This window comes from Chrysemys picta, chromosome 2, assembly GCF_011386835.1.
Source record: "Chrysemys picta bellii isolate R12L10 chromosome 2, ASM1138683v2, whole genome shotgun sequence".
Taxonomy (NCBI): Eukaryota; Metazoa; Chordata; order Testudines; family Emydidae; genus Chrysemys; species Chrysemys picta.
Window position 1 is genome coordinate 208,881,382 of NC_088792.1, and position 15,641 is coordinate 208,897,022.

At 46.7% G+C, this 15,641-nt stretch overlaps 1 protein-coding gene across 3 annotated transcripts in view; it reads left to right on the forward strand.

The window, feature by feature from the left end:
• The window catches only part of YES1 (YES proto-oncogene 1, Src family tyrosine kinase), a 74,793-nt gene that overhangs the window by 37,031 nt on the left and 22,121 nt on the right, over positions 1-15,641 (forward strand). For all 3 annotated transcript variants that reach the window (XM_005300361.5, XM_065585338.1, XM_065585339.1), the window contains exons 3-4: positions 2,448-2,547; positions 10,349-10,447. In XM_005300361.5, the coding sequence (XP_005300418.1) occupies positions 2,448-2,547; positions 10,349-10,447 (199 nt within the window). The remainder of the gene's footprint in view (positions 1-2,447; positions 2,548-10,348; positions 10,448-15,641) is intronic.

The following is a 15,641-nucleotide window of genomic DNA, read 5'->3' on the forward strand; positions in this document are numbered from 1 at the left end:
ACTCTAGAGAGTATTAACTTTCGTCAGATGTTGAAGTTTAGAATATAATCAGATACAGCTTGTTCCCTTATGTTAGAGCATCATTGTATATTTCTGTGTACATTCTCACCATTTTCATGTTTTGTGCACCTTGACTTCAGACTAGCGAGTGGTTACCAGGCAAAACTGATGAAAATCATGCTGATTTAGTTTGTTTTATGCACCATCCTTCAACTTCTGAAAAAGTGCAGACATCATGCTCAATTTCTTGGGCAAGCCGTGGCCAATTCTCTATTTATAACAGGCTAAATTCTTTGTGGTCTAGGCTGTTGCAATTCTTTTTAAATCCTTATATGACTGTAAACTTAATTTTCAGTTTTGCTTCTTTCTCATAGTGTTGACTTGATGTGATTTCATGAATGATCTAACAAGATGTCTTCCACGAATTTAGCTTAGGGCCTCCTAGCAACTTTGCTCTCTGCCTCAGGACAAATGGATTGATGCAGAGAGCTCACTTCTCTTACGAAAAATCTTACTCTGCACTCCTCCAAAGGTGATGCAGCTATGCGTCATCCTCAACACCAGTCTCCCTTCCTGCTTTTTATGGCTGGGAGATAACATGTGTGTTTTAGTATTGGATGGAATTATGCTATAATGAGGACTTTTTTTAAAGCATAATAGAATGAAAATTCTTTGTCCCTGTGACGGGTTGGATCACAGAAACCCCCTTGGGAGCTGCCACCCGATGTGCCAAGACTACCCCTGCTTCTGTTTTCCCTGCCAGCTCAGGACTCCAGCACCCTGTCTTGCTGAGCCAGACACTCCTGTCTGGCTCCAGACACAGACCCTGGGTCTGAATCACTTGTCCCAAAGCTGCAAGTTTACCTGAAAACAGCTCACAGTAGTGTGCTTGTCTTTAGCACTCAGATGCCCAACTCCCAATGGGGTCTAAACCCAGATAAATCAGTTTTACCCTGCATAAAGCTTATGCAGGGCAAACTCATAAATTGTTCGCCCTCTATAACACTGATAGAGAGGTATGCACAGTTGTTTGCTCCCCCAGGTATTAATACATACTCTGAGTAAATTACTAAATAAGAAGTGATTTTATTAAATACAGACAGTAGGATTTAAGTGGTTCAAAGTAGTAACAGACAGAACAAAGTAAGTCACCAAGCAAAATAAAACAAAATGCGCAGATCTATGCCTAATCAAACTGAATACAGATAATTTCCTCACCAGTTCCAGAATGCTCCCTTTTACAGGCTAATCTCCTTTTAGCCTGGGTCCAGCAATCACTCACACCCCCTGTAGTTACTGTCCTTTGTTTCAGTCTCCTTCAAGTATCCTGGGGGGGGTAGAGAGGCTCCTTCTTTAGCCAGCTGAAGACAAAATGGAGGGGTCTCCCCTGGGTTTAAATAGACTCTCTCTTGTGGGTGGAGACCTCCCTCCTCTGCAAAGTCCAGCTCCAAGATGGAGTTTTGGAGTCACCTGGGCAAGTCACATGCCCCTGCATGACTCAGTCTTTGCAGGCCGACGCCATTGTCCACATGGCATCTTGCATGTCTCCAGGAAGACTTCTCATGTGGATTGGAGCATTCCAAGATGCATTGTTCCCCAAGTGTCTCTTGATCAGGTACTTAACCTGGCGCATTCCTTCCTAAAGAAGCTGACCAAATGCCTCACAAAGCTTACTTAGAAATCAGGCAAGCATACAGCCCATATTCTTAACCTCGAGTAGAAAATGATATATATGTACAAATTGGATGAATAGATATAGTAGACCATAACCTTTACGGAGATATGTTACATGGCACAGGCAGCACAAAACATATTCCAGCTATGTCATCCATACATTTATAAGCACCCCCTCCCCATAAAGCCTTATGGGGTACACTGTCACAGTCCCCTCTGAAATTGGCCTCTTGTCCAGTTAATCCCATGTATAGATCTTGATATTTAGTTCCAGAAAGTGGAGAATCCATAGTGTAATGTCTGGAGATGTTCTGCCATAAAACTAGTTTAGTTTATAAAAATCTAAGTTAAAAACTTAAAGATGATAATGGCTTTTGAATGTATTGTATATCACTTCTTTAAAATATATTTTTAAAAAGCAACATTTGAGTTTATCATTCTTGATGTCTTGTGTATATTAAGCCCTATATATGCTCTGACTGAAAGTACCACTCTCTTGATTCTCTAATGAAGTGCTATAATCTGTTTTTTATAACTCTACTCACCTTATCTGAGGATTCTTTTTATATAACTTCTCTTAATCAAAAGAAGTTAGCCAGTTTATTGATAAGTCAGCTTTTGCAGATTGACAGGATCTAGTATGCAGAGAACATTTTGTTTGTTTTCAAAGCAAAATTGATTAGCTGCTGTCAGACTTCTTCTTTTTTTTTTTTTTTTTTTATAATTAATCTTACAGTGGTATTGCTACATGACATGCCTCTTTTCTTTTCAAGGTGGTGTAACTGTTTTTGTGGCCTTATATGATTATGAAGCTAGAACTACAGATGATCTTTCGTTTAAGAAGGGCGAACGGTTCCAGATAATAAACAACACGTAAGTATTTTCTGCCAGAGACTTCTATAATTAGTGTTACGTTGAAAATAAATACCTTTTAAGAACATTTCAGATACCTTTAAGATTTTTCAACAAAGAGTAGACCGGTTTTCACCTGATTTACAAAGCTCCATAAATATAGGCTTAAGAGGACGACATTAACATGCTAATTAGAGCTGGATAAATAATTTTATTTTATTTTTTTTTCAGTTTGGCCAGCAAACCAAACTTCAGAGAAAAATACTTGGTTTAATTCTGAAAATAATTTGAATTTGTCAGCAAACTGGAAAAGCCCAATTTGTGTAATCCAAAAACGGAGGGGGTGTCCTGTTCTGACCTTTTAGTTCAGTGTTTGCAGCACTTGCCTGGAAGCGGGAGCCCAGTTGGGTTTGAATCCCAACTCTGGAGCAAGGATTCAGATCTCCCCCTTCCCAGGTGAGCATCCCAGCCAATGGTCTAAAGGGTTTTCTGGGGTGAGCTGCTCTCAACCACTTCTGTTGAAGTTGTTCCACTTTGTGTAATACTTAATTCTTCTTCGAGTGATTGTTCACGCCCATTACACATTAGGTGTACGCGTGCCGCGTGCACGGACGTCGGAAACTTTTTCCCTTAGCAGCTCCCAGCAGGCCGGCAGGGCCCCCTCCCTCCCGCCAGAGCGGCGCCCCGCTCTAGGGTGTATATATATATATCCCTGCCGACCCGACCCCTCCAGTTCCTTCTTACCGTCCGTGGCGGCGTTGGAACAACTCTGTCTCTCGTCTGAGAGTGTCCCTTAGCATAGTCATTAGTGGTATCTACAACAGTTATCAGTTATTTAGTAGTTAGTGTTAAGCTTAGTAGTTAACAGCTCATTAGGTACTTAAAGTTTCTGCCGTGGTTGCTTGGTCAACCCCGGCACCGGCCCTGGGCGGCGGGGCATGCCGCACGCCCAAGGCTTCAAGGCTTGTGCCACGTGCCGTAAGCCTATGCCATTGAGCGACCCCCACGACTCGTGTCTCCGCTGCCTGGGGGAAGCTCACCAGAAAGAGCGCTGCAAGATCTGCAAGGCCTTTAAGCCCAGAACTAAGAAAGAAAGAGACTTTCGCCTCAAGCAGCTGCTCATGGAGACGGCGTTACAGCCCTCCACTTCGGCGGCACCGTCTGCCTCAGTGCGGAGTGCCTCGGCATCGGTGCGGGAACCGGCGCCGGCGGGTCACTCGAAGCCCACGGCACCGACCCAACGGGGGCATGTACAGCACCGGTCGTCTTCGCCGACAAAATCGAAGGGCCTACCCAAGGCCCGAGGACGCTCCCCACATAAGAGGGTAGTGCCGGCGAAGACCTCTAGTGCGCCCAAGGCCGGCACGCCCCCAGCACAGGCCCCGGTAGTGGCTCCGGCGCCGAAAGGCCCGTCGAGCCCCGGGATAGGCGCGTCGAGTGAGGAAGAAGGGCTGGAGGAGCTCTTGGAACAGCCCTCCACTCCGGACACATTTGAGGCAGCAAAGGACCTCATTGCATTGTCCGTTGAGGGCCCTCCACAAACTGAGGACGCTCCGCCGAGACTGCCACACAGAGGCAAGCCGGCGATGGTGCGCCCATCACGGTCGCCATCTCGGCACCGTTCAAGGCACCGGTCCCGGTCGAGCTCCGCCTCGGTGGACTCCCGGTTGCCCTCCGCGCAGAAAGCGCCGCAGCAGTCGGGCCTCAGTAAGCGGTCGGCACAGACTCAACAGCCATACTCGAGTCGGCACCGGGATGCGTCAGCGGTACGTTCCCCGAGACCGACCACCCGTAGTCGTTCCCGGTCCCGTGGTCACCGGTACCGATCCAGGTCCAGGTCGGCGAGACGCTACTCCAGGTCCTGGTCGCGGAGGCACTACTCCCCAAACCCGGACCGGCACCGTTCTACGGCTCCGCCGTGGCCTTCCAGATCACCGTCCGTGGTGTCGGAGACTGACTCGGGCCGGTACGGTCGGTATGCCCATAGGGCACAGGCTAGAAGGGACTACGAAGCCTCTGGACATCCCCAATGGGGCCAACCAAGCCAATGGCCATTCTGGACACCCTGGGCCTACCACCAGCAAGAGCCCCCATCCAGGACCTCGAGATCCGAGCCATCGGGGTACCGATCCCGCTCTCCGCGGTACCGCCCGCCCTCTCACAAGGAGGCAACGGTCTCTAGACCGCAGGAGCGGGAGGGAGTGGACTCGGCACCGAGCACGGTACCATCCCAGTCCCACACCGTGGGACAGGCCCCAGAGGTACAACCAGGCGATGAAGGGTTGCAGGAAGGTGAGGATGGACAAAAGGCCCCGACCTCTTCCTCCTCGCCGGACGAGGCAGTAGCGGGCACGACAGTGTCCGGCCCTCCCCCGATTGATCATCGGGCGCACCAAGACCTGCTTCGCCGGGTAGCCCTCAATCTGGGCTTGCAAGCGGAGGAGACTGTAGAACAGGAGGACCCCATGGTCGACATCCTGAGCCCGGAGGGGCCCTCCAGAGTCGCTCTCCCGATTATACGGAGAGTCCAGTCCAACTATAAGACGGTGTGGCAAACGCCGGCCTTCAGTGCACCAACTGCAAAAGGCATGGAGAGAAAATACTTCGCCCCATCTAGAGGGTTTGACTTCCTCTTTTTACACCCGCCTCCTTGTTTGCTGGTGGTCTCAGCGGTCAATGAGCGAGAGCGTCATGGCCAGCAAGCCCCTGCGCCCAAGGGCAAGGAGGCAAAACGATTGGACTTATTCGGAAGGAAAGTCTATTCGTGTGGGGGCCTCCAGCTGAGGATCGCTAATCAGCAGGCGATTCTAAATAGGCACAATTTTAATTCTTGGGCATCAGTCTCCAAGTTCAAAGACTCCCTACCTCAGGACGCACATCCTGAGTTCACGGCCCTGGTGGACGAGGGGATGGCGGTGGCCAAGACCTCATTGCAGGCCTCCCTCGATTCAGCCGACGCAGCGGCTAGAACAATCGCGTCAGGGATAGTGATGAGGCGTTCGGCATGGTTACAGGCTTCAGGCCTTCCGCCAGAAGTACAGACCACCCTGCAGGACCTCCCGTTTGAAGGTTCGGGCTTGTTCTCCGACCAAACGGACGCCAGGCTACATAGCCTTAAGGACTCGCGAGCAACCCTAAAGTCATTAGGAATGCATACCCCGGTGACACAGCGCAAGCCCTTTAAGCCTCAACCACCACAGAGGCAGTACCACCCTCGCCCTCGGCACGAACCGTACCGCCGTCGTGGCAGGGATAACAGGAGGAGACGTAACAATACGCCTAACCAGAGCCAAGGTCACGGCCAGGGCAAGCCGCAGCCAGGGAACAAACCAGGCTTTTGAAGTTACGCTCGAGGACAGCGTACCACATTCCATACCGGATCCTCCTCTGAGTTTCAAGGACCGCCTGTCCCATTTCTACCGGGCATGGTCGCGCATAACATCGGACCGCTGAGTCCTGCGCACAGTGAAGGCGGGCTATACCCTCCAGTTTTCCTCGCCCCCTCCCTGCCATCCCCCTTCCCTGTCCCTCTTCAGGGACCCCTCTCACGAGCAACTTCTCATGCAGGAGGTACAGACCCTTCTCACAGTAGGAGCAGTGGAAGAGGTCCCACCAGACCTAAGGGGAAAAGGATTCTACTCCAGGTACTTCCTGATTCCCAAGGCAAAAGGGGGCCTCCGTCCTATCTTGGACCTGTGCAACCTAAACAAGTTTCTGGTCAGAACGCGCTTCCGTATGGTCTCCCTTGGAACTATTATCCCATCCCTGGATCCGGGGGATTGGTACGCTGCCCTCGATATGAAAGATGCCCATTTTCACATCGCCATCAATCCGGCCCACAGGCGGTTCCTGCGCTTCACCGTCAACCAGCGCCATTTCCAATTTACGGTCCTGCCTTTTGGCCTGGCATCAGCACCACGAGTATTCACGAAATGCATGTCCGTGGTAGCAGCCTTCCTTCCTAAAAGAAGGATGCGCGTGTTCCCATACTTGGACGACTGGCTCCTCGCGGGCAGGTCGGAGGCTGAGGTCCCCTCTCACGTGACGCTGGCTCTACATATGTTCGGCAGGCTCGGCCTCCTGGTCAACGTACCCAAGTCCACGTTAGCCCCCACACAGAGACTGGACTTCATAGGTGCAGTCCTGGACTCGGTGATCGCACGGGCAAGCCTCCCAGAGTCGCGGTTCCTGACAATTCAGAGGGCCATAAGCTCAGTCCAGAAGTTCCCCACGACAACGGCAAGGTGTTGCATGCAGCTCCTGGGACACATGGCAGCCTGCACACATGTAGTCAGGCATGCCCGCCTAAGGCTCCGGCCCTTGCAGTTGTGGTTTACCCAAACGTACCGCCCCAACAGAGACCCCTTGGATCTGGTGGTGACGATCCCGGATCGGGTGTTGGGCTCGCTCCGCTGGTGGCTCGGTCAACAGCAGGTCTGCGAAGGGATCCCCTTCGCTGCCCCACAGCCCACTCTGACGTTAGTAACGGATGCATCGGACCTGGGTTGGGGGGCACACCTGGGGGAACTGCGGACCCAAGGCTTGTGGTCCAGGGAAGACAGGTTGCTTCACCTCAATCTAAAGGAGCTAAGAGCGGTTCGCCTCGCCTGTCAGACCTTCCACGCCACCATAGAAGGTCACAGCGTGGCAGTCCTGACGGACAACACTACCGCCATGTTCTATATAAACAAGCAGGGCGGGTCCTGGTCCTCTCCCCTCTGTCGCAAGGCACTCCAATTATGGGACTTCTGTATAGCCCATGCGATCCATCTCATTGCAACATATCTCCCGGGGATCCAAAACGGGTTAGCGGACCGCCTCAGCCAATCCTACCAAATGCACGAATGGGCGTTGAGGCGGGACGTCCTGCATTCAATCTTCCGGAGGTGGGGCTTTCCCCGGGTGGATCTTTTCGCCACCAAGGACAACAGTCAATGCCCTCAGTTTTGCTCGTTTCAGAACCTCAGCCCGGGATCATTGGCAGATGCCTTCACGATTCTGTGGGGAGGGAGCCTGAGGTATGCCTTCCCTCCATTCCCGGTCATCCACAAGGTCCTCCTCAAGACCCGCAGGGACAGGGCGACAATTATACTCATCGCCCCGGCCTGGCCACGCCAGCATTGGTTCACGACCCTGCTGGAATTGTCCATAGCCGACCCGATCACCCTCCCCCTCCATCGCGACCTAGTCGCACAAGACAGGGGTCGCCTGCTCCACCCGAACCTGTCATCGCTACATCTCACGGCGTGGTATCTCTCTGGCTGAACGATGCGGAACCCAGGTGCTGTCACCAGGTTCAACAAATTCTCCTTAGTAGTAGGAAGCCCTCCACAAGAGCGACCTACCTGGCCAAATGGAAGAGGTTCTCCCACTGGTGCGAGCCTCAGCACGTACAGCCTCTACAGGCCTCAGTTCTGTCGATCCTGGACTACTTACTACACCTCAAGCATCAGGGGCTTGCCCCCGCCTCGATTAAAGTGCATTTAGCTGCCATTTCAGCATTCCATCCGGGAGAGTTGGGGGTGTCAGTGTTCTCCAACCCCACGGTAGCCCGATTCCTCAAGGGGCTGGAAAGGGTGTTTCCCTACTCGCGCCCACCGGTCCCTGCGTGGAGTCTGAACCTAGTCCTAACTAAGCTCATGGGGCCCCCCTTTGAACCCCTAGCCACTTGCTCCCTCATGCACCTCTCGTGGAAGGTGGCGTTTCTCGTGGCCATCACATCGGCCAGGAGGGTATCGGAATTGAGGGCCCTCACTTCAGAACCCCCTTATACAGTTTTTCATAAGGATAAGGTGCAACTGAGGCCGCACCCCAAATTCCTCCCGAAAGTGGTATCGCAGTTTCACATGGGACAGGACATTTGTCTACCGGTGTTCTTCCCTAAACCCCATACGGACCCTCATCACCGCAGCCTACATACCCTCGATGTTCGAAGGGCACTGGCGTTTTACCTGGAGCGGACCAGGTCGTTCCGCAAAACACCTCAGCTGTTTATTGCCATTGCGGAACGTATGAGAGGCCTGCCTATCTCGACACAGCGCTTATCGGCTTGGATTGTGCATTGTATACGCACATGTTATGAGCTCGCCAATGTTCTGGGCCCACTCGACTAGGGCCCAAGCGTCCTCGACGGCCTTCTTGGCGCAGGTCCCTATCCAGGAAATCTGTAAAGCGGCCACCTGGTCGTCCGTACATACGTTCACAGCCCACTACGCGATCCACCATCAGACCAGAGAGGACGCGGTGGTTGGACGGGCTGTGCTACAGTCAGTTGTACCTTGACTCCTACCCACCTCGAATGGTAAGCTTGGGAATCACCTAATGTGTAATGGACTTGAACAATCACTCGAAGAAGAAAGAACGGTTACTTACCTTCTGTAACTGTTGTTCTTCGAGATGTGGTGTTCACGTCCATTACACTTCCCACCCTCCTTCCCCTCTGTCGGAGTCTCCGGCAAGAAGGAACCGGAGGGGTCGGGTCGGCAGGGATATATATATATACCCTAGAGCAGGGCGCCGCTCTGGCGGGAGGGAGGGGGCCCTGCCGGCCCGACGGGAGCCGCTAAGGGAAAAAGTTTCCGACGTCCGTGCACGCGGCGCGCGTACACCTAATGTGTAATGGACGTGAACAACACATCTCGAAGAACAACAGTTACAGAAGGTAAGTAACCGTTCTATATTCATTGGGCCAAAGAGGTAAAGAGTTTGGTGATTAAGGCATTCGCCTGGGAGGTGGGAGATATAGATTCAAATCCCTCCTTTGAATCACAGGGTTGCCAATTTTGTTTGGATGTAGTCCTGCAGGTTTTATTACATTACATAATATTCAATTAAAGATTAATCTTTAATTCCTGGAGATTCCAGGACAATCCTGGAGGGTTGGCAATCCTAGAACTACATGTGGTAATATGCTCAATTCATATAATTCTCTAATCTAAAACTTGTACACAATTTTATTTATTTACTTTGTCCCTCCCTTGTAGCTTAGAATATACATAAAGGCAGCCTGCTGTGGTAGCTACAGAACAGTACTTAGAGATCTCGATTCAACAGAAAAGGACTAGAGAACTGGGTTCCATTCCCAACGCAGTCACAGACTTGGTTTTTGACCTTGGGCAAGTCACTTAAACTCTTTGGGTGAAGTCCTGTCCTCACACAATTCAACGGGGAGCTTTTGCTATTGACTTGAGTGATTGGGATTTTGTTCCTTGTCTAAAAACTGGAAATTAATGGATGGAAAAAGCACTCTGAGATGCTCTAAATTGCCATAAAGTGTGTGGTACAACTCTTAATTTGCTTATCTATAATTGACAATTTTCTACAACATTATAAATACATTCATCGCTTTTTTTTTCTTTTAGCAGTTTTTTTTATCCTGTTCATCATCAGATGCCATTTTGTCCAAATTGTGAACCGTGGCAAATATTTGTCTGAAATGTGTGAAAGCGATTAGAAGACACTTCTAAAACACCAGCCTAAAAATTTAACTTTGCAATATATAACTGGAACACCAATATCTTTGCTTAATAATCATTTAACAAAGCAGTCTATTACTGACATGTAAGATGTAGAGTAACTGTCTTTCTCTTGTACATATTTTTGTTTTAAAATATTAAACGAAATTAAGATGTACACATACAGCTTATGATGAAGTGAAAAATGTACTTGCAAGTACCGCATTCTAGTTGGGTTAATGTCCTCTGAATTTAAGTTTGCATTGGCTAAAATTTGATCTGAGTTGAATATTTGTGAACGATAATACATCTTCGTGTAACAGAGGCAATGTTTATGCATTTTAAAGATAATTGCTATTGCATTTCAGGGAAGGAGACTGGTGGGAAGCAAGATCCATTGCTACAGGAAAGACTGGTTACATCCCGAGCAATTATGTAGCTCCTGCGGACTCCATTCAGGCAGAAGAGTAAGGCATTATTCAGTCTTTCATCAGTCATTTTTGCCCACAATTTCTTAGTAAATTATATGTAGGAACTAATTTATTACAGTGCCATATAAGTACTAAGATAACATTTAATTTGCTAAAGTAGGAATATGATACTTCTCACTAATTAATGGATGGGAATACTACTTAAATAGTAACAAGTATAGATATGTGACTAACTTTTTAGTGGAATGCATAAATAGGTATGAGAGTGTGCATGTGTGTGTTTAAAAAAAAAAAAAAAAAAAAAAAAGTCGGGAATATGCCAGAGTGTGAAGATACCTCAGTTGGAACCATACACTTCAATTTGTTATTGCTTACATCTAACAGACATCTGTTTTTCAATCAAGATATGTACACTTTGGAATGCAGTTTATAAAATTTTGTTTATTAACTGGGGTGGGCAGACCCAGCAGGATCCATCACCCTGACAGTGAGTGAAATCAAAGTTCTAAGCAAACCTTTTACACAGATGACATTCCCAAGCTGTTCAGGGTTTAAAGCCATTGATTCCTCCAAATCTAAGGGACAGATCTGTGTTAGGGGACCGAAAATTGCTCAGCATCCCCAAAGATCACTGAGAATTGAGGCAACATTACCATTTTTACTGCCAGCACTTCTTACAACTGAGTACAGACACAGTCCGTAGTCTTTAATGTAGTAGTTAAGGAATCACCTGGAGTTACTTTAGGGATTCTGAGATGTCTCAGGTAGTGCTTGTTTGCTAGGTGGAGGGTACCTAGTTATTGCATTAAGACTTACAGAGCTCTACTGCCTTTGCCTCCACAGTGCTGGCAGTGGGAGTGTTTCCCAGCTTCCATTGCCCTGTTATGTGGTCAGGACTTTTCCAGTCCTTTTCGTCACACATCTCACTGCACTTCTGGGAAAGTAGCCCAATTCCCAACTTGCTTCCTGAATCTCAATCTGAGACTTTATTATAGCACTACTGCTTCTGCTGCCACTACCTTGCCCTTTAATATTAAATAGCAACTGCATCAGAGACACAACCATTTCTTCTTAAAAATTAAATCTTTCAGCTGCTTACAAAATGCTGCTCTATATAGCCAAAAAACATATTTAAAATTCCTTATTGAAGTTTATCATAATTACTACGGCTGCAGTGCTGCACCTGTGATGGCCAAGCAGTGGCATCAATGGAGATGCTAGTGCTGTACTACCCAAGGTTCCGGGATTGTTTCTGGAAGTGAGATGTTACCCAAAGAGTTACTCTTGGGGGAATTCTGCATCACTGCACATGCACAGAATTCATGGCCCCCGCAGATTTCTTTGCTTCCCCACAGAAAAATGACTTCTGATGGGAAAGCAAAGAGAAGCCATAAGAGCAGTCATGCGCCCTTCCCCTGCAGCGTAGGCAGATCAGTTTGAGCGCCAGAGCAGCCAGTAGAGCTGTAAATCACCGCCAGGGCGGAGGGGAGGGGGACTGGGTAGTCGTGTGAAAGAGAGAGATGCATTCTGTCCCTCTCGCTCTGTATTGCAGCACGCTTGGCGTGGAGGGGCAGGGTTTTGGGGTGTTTCTGAGGAGGTAGGTGTTGGGCAAGCTTTGTCCCCTCAGGCAGAGTTGAATGTAGCAGCCTGCCTGCTTAGTGAATTGTTTCCATTGTTCTTAGTGAATTCCCCCGGGAGTATAAAACAGGCTTAAAAACGTTAAGGCTCCTTTACATTGCCAGAGTGGTATAAAGGCTCCTTATTGTAAAGGACAGTGTGGCCTTATAAAGGCTTATGATGCTTTAGTGATTGAACTCGTCTAAATTTTTGGGCTGAAAAAATTTCCTATCAAAATGTACTCCATGAACTGTTTGCTACTGACAATCTCCAGAAAGGTCAGTAGCCAATATAAATTCTGAGTTTCAGTCCCCAGCCCTCACTTTCTCTTTAGTTGCCTATGATGTAACACTGAGCATATGGCTGCATATATTTGTTGATTAATAACTAGAAGTAAAGGGTCAATACTAGCTACATTACTATTAGACAGATGGGGTTTGAGGATTTCCTCCAATGCTCCCCACTCCCATTCTCCGTCCATTGTACTATAGTTTAAATAAATTGCCAAAATAATTGAAACCAGTGTGATTATATTGCGTTATTTTAACAAATAAAATATGCAGAATTTTGCAGAACTTTAAAATATTATGTGCAAAATTTTTAATTTTTTTATGCAGAATTCCCCCAGGAGTAAAGAATATAGGGAGGATTGTAGCAGGTGAGTTAGAAGGCTGGTTCTCAAGTGTAGAAAAGAGGGGACAAGCTGAATTTTAATCCTTTAACTATTTTAAAGAATTGCCACTTCTATTAAATATTGCTCTAGTTCTCAAAATGGGATGATCCAGAGTTCAGTTATTAGCCCTTGACTTTTAAGAGCATTTACAGATTGTCCATTGAGCTTGCTGGTGGAGTTAAAGGGGAAAGAGCATCACACATTGTGAAAGTACCAGTATTTTACCTCTTAGGCAGTGACTTCTGAGCCTGAAAGAATTATATTGTAAACTTTTCGAGGCAGGAGCCATATCTACTATGTGCCTTCTGAATACCACCATAATATACATATGAAATTATTATGAAAAGTTCATATAAATTCTCCTTTTATTTTTTCAAGGAGTAAAAAAAAAATGGCACTTTAAAAATTATTTTGTGGAATGTTGTAATACTCTGATGAAGAGGATTTTTAATGGGAGGTAGTTACTCAAATTGAAAACCTCTTCATTCAATAAGATAGTTTACACTCAAATCAACTTAAAAGTATAAATTGGAGTGGGGAGGCACGTGTATCTGTAATTTGTGTATATTTACATTTATTTTCAAACTACAAGTACGGTATGGCAGAAAAATAAGTGTGGTGTGCTAGAAAAATTTTACTGTCTTGAGTTTGGAATGCCTAACTTAGTTTGCAGATCATTCAAAAGGAGTGCCGATAAAGCCATTATATACTGCACCATTTACTTTTTTCCCTGTATGACGTGCAACAGTTTTTTAAAAACATTTTAGAGAGATTATTGGTACTGTTTTTCACTTCCCTCCAGCTATAAAGCTAGCCTCGCTTGATGCCATGATTCTAAATGCACAAGCCCCAAATTAAAACACTAGAAACTTAAAAAAAAATGTACATCCTTTCATGATTTTTTGAAGCACAGTATCTTATCTACTGGGGTAGGAATAAGTGCTCTTCCTAGCCATGGTGGTTCACAGTTTGGACCTTAAACTTATACTGGCCCATGACTAAATTTTGCCTGTCCTGCAAATCAGGAGAATATATTTTGGGGGTATAAAAAGGAATTACTTTTTATGGCTCATGTTTAGGCAGGGTAAATGGCAGCTGTTTGGAATGTTAGAAATAGTACAGAGATGAACAAGTTGGCAGAATGCAGGTGAGAGGGGTAAAAAGCGCTTATTGTATGGATAGTTCCAGGTGCATAGTGTGTGTGTACACATGTAGGCAGAGCCATGCATGCACTTGTGCGTACACATACTTTTAAATTACATAATCCTCCTGTTTTACATGCAACAAGGCTGCTAAGAGGGATAGTAAGGAAGCATGGGCTGCTGCAGTGTTTTCAGTATGCTGGTAATGTATTTTTTTCATCTGATCCAGCCTGTGCTGTTGAGCCTAGTCTCTGAGGAAGATCAGAGGAAGGTGTTAGGTTTGGTCCTGGGTTTTATGTTCTGTTAATATGTCAAGGGAACCTAGCACTTACAGAGAAGGGCTTCTTTTTGTATATTAATAGATACAAATTATGGGACAAATTATTTAATAATCAATTTGTGAGCACCTATAGAATAATAGGGTTGTAAGGAATAGCCAGCTTGGATTTGTCAAAAATAAATCATGCCAAACCAACTTAATTTCCTTCTTAGACAGGGTTACTGGCCTAGTGGATAGGGGGATGCAGTAGATGTGCTATGCCTTGATTTTAATAAGGCTTTTGTCATGGTCCCACATTACATTTCTAATCAAATAGTGACGTGGTCTAGATGAAATTACTGTAACGTGGGTACAGAACTGGTTGAAAGACCGTACAAAAAGAACAATTATCAATGGTTCACTGTCAAACTGGGAGGGTGTATTTAGTGGGGTCCTGCAGGGGTCAGTCCTGGGTCCAGTGCTATTAATATTTTCATTAATGTCTTGGATAAAGAAGTGGAGACCATGCTTTTAAAATTTGTGGATGACACCAAGCTGGGAGGAGTTGCAAGCACTTTGGAGGTTAGGGTTAGAATTCAAAATTACCTTGACAAATTGGAGAGCTGGTCGGAAAGCAACAAGATAACCTTTAATAAAGACAAGTGCAAAGTATTTCACTTAGAAGGCAAAATCAAATGAACAACTACAAAATGGGGACTAACTGTCTAGGGAGGTAGTAATGCTGATAAGGATGTAGAGCAGTGGTTCTCAAACTTTTGTACTGGTGACCCATTTCATGTAGCAAGCCTTTGAGTGCGAGCCTGCTTTATAAATTAAAAACACTTTTTAAAATATATTTAAGATCGTGGAGGCAAAGCAGGGCTTGGGATGGAAGCTGACAGCTCCTGACCCCCCATGTAACAACCTCGCGACCCCCTGAGGGGTCCTGACCCCCAGTTTGAGAACCACTGGTGTTGATCACAATTTGAATGAGAGTCAACAATGTGATGAAATTGTGAAAAAAGCTAATATTATTCTGAGGTGTATTAACAGCACTGTCATATGTAAGACACAGGAGTTAATTATCCTGCTCTACTCAGCACTGGTGAGGTCTCAGCTGGAGTACTGTGTCCAGTTCTAGGTGCCACACTTCAGGAAAAATGTAATAAACTGGAGAGAATCCAGTGGAGAGCAACAAAAATGATTAAGCTTTAGAAAAACTGACCAGTTGTTCTCCCTGTCCTCCTGAAGGTAGGACAAAAAGTAATGGACTTAATCTGAAGCAAGAGAGTTTAAAGTTAGATATTAGAAAAAACTTTCAAACTACACCTCTACCTCGATATAACACTGTCCTCGGGAGCCAAAAAATCTTACCGCATTATAGGTGAAACCGCGTTATATCGAACTTGCTTTGATCCACCGGAGTGCACAGCCCCGCCCCCTGGAGCACTGCTTTACCGCGTTATATCCGAATTCATGTTCTATCGGGTCGCATTATATTGGGGTAGAGTTGTATAAGGTAGATAAGGTCTGGAATAG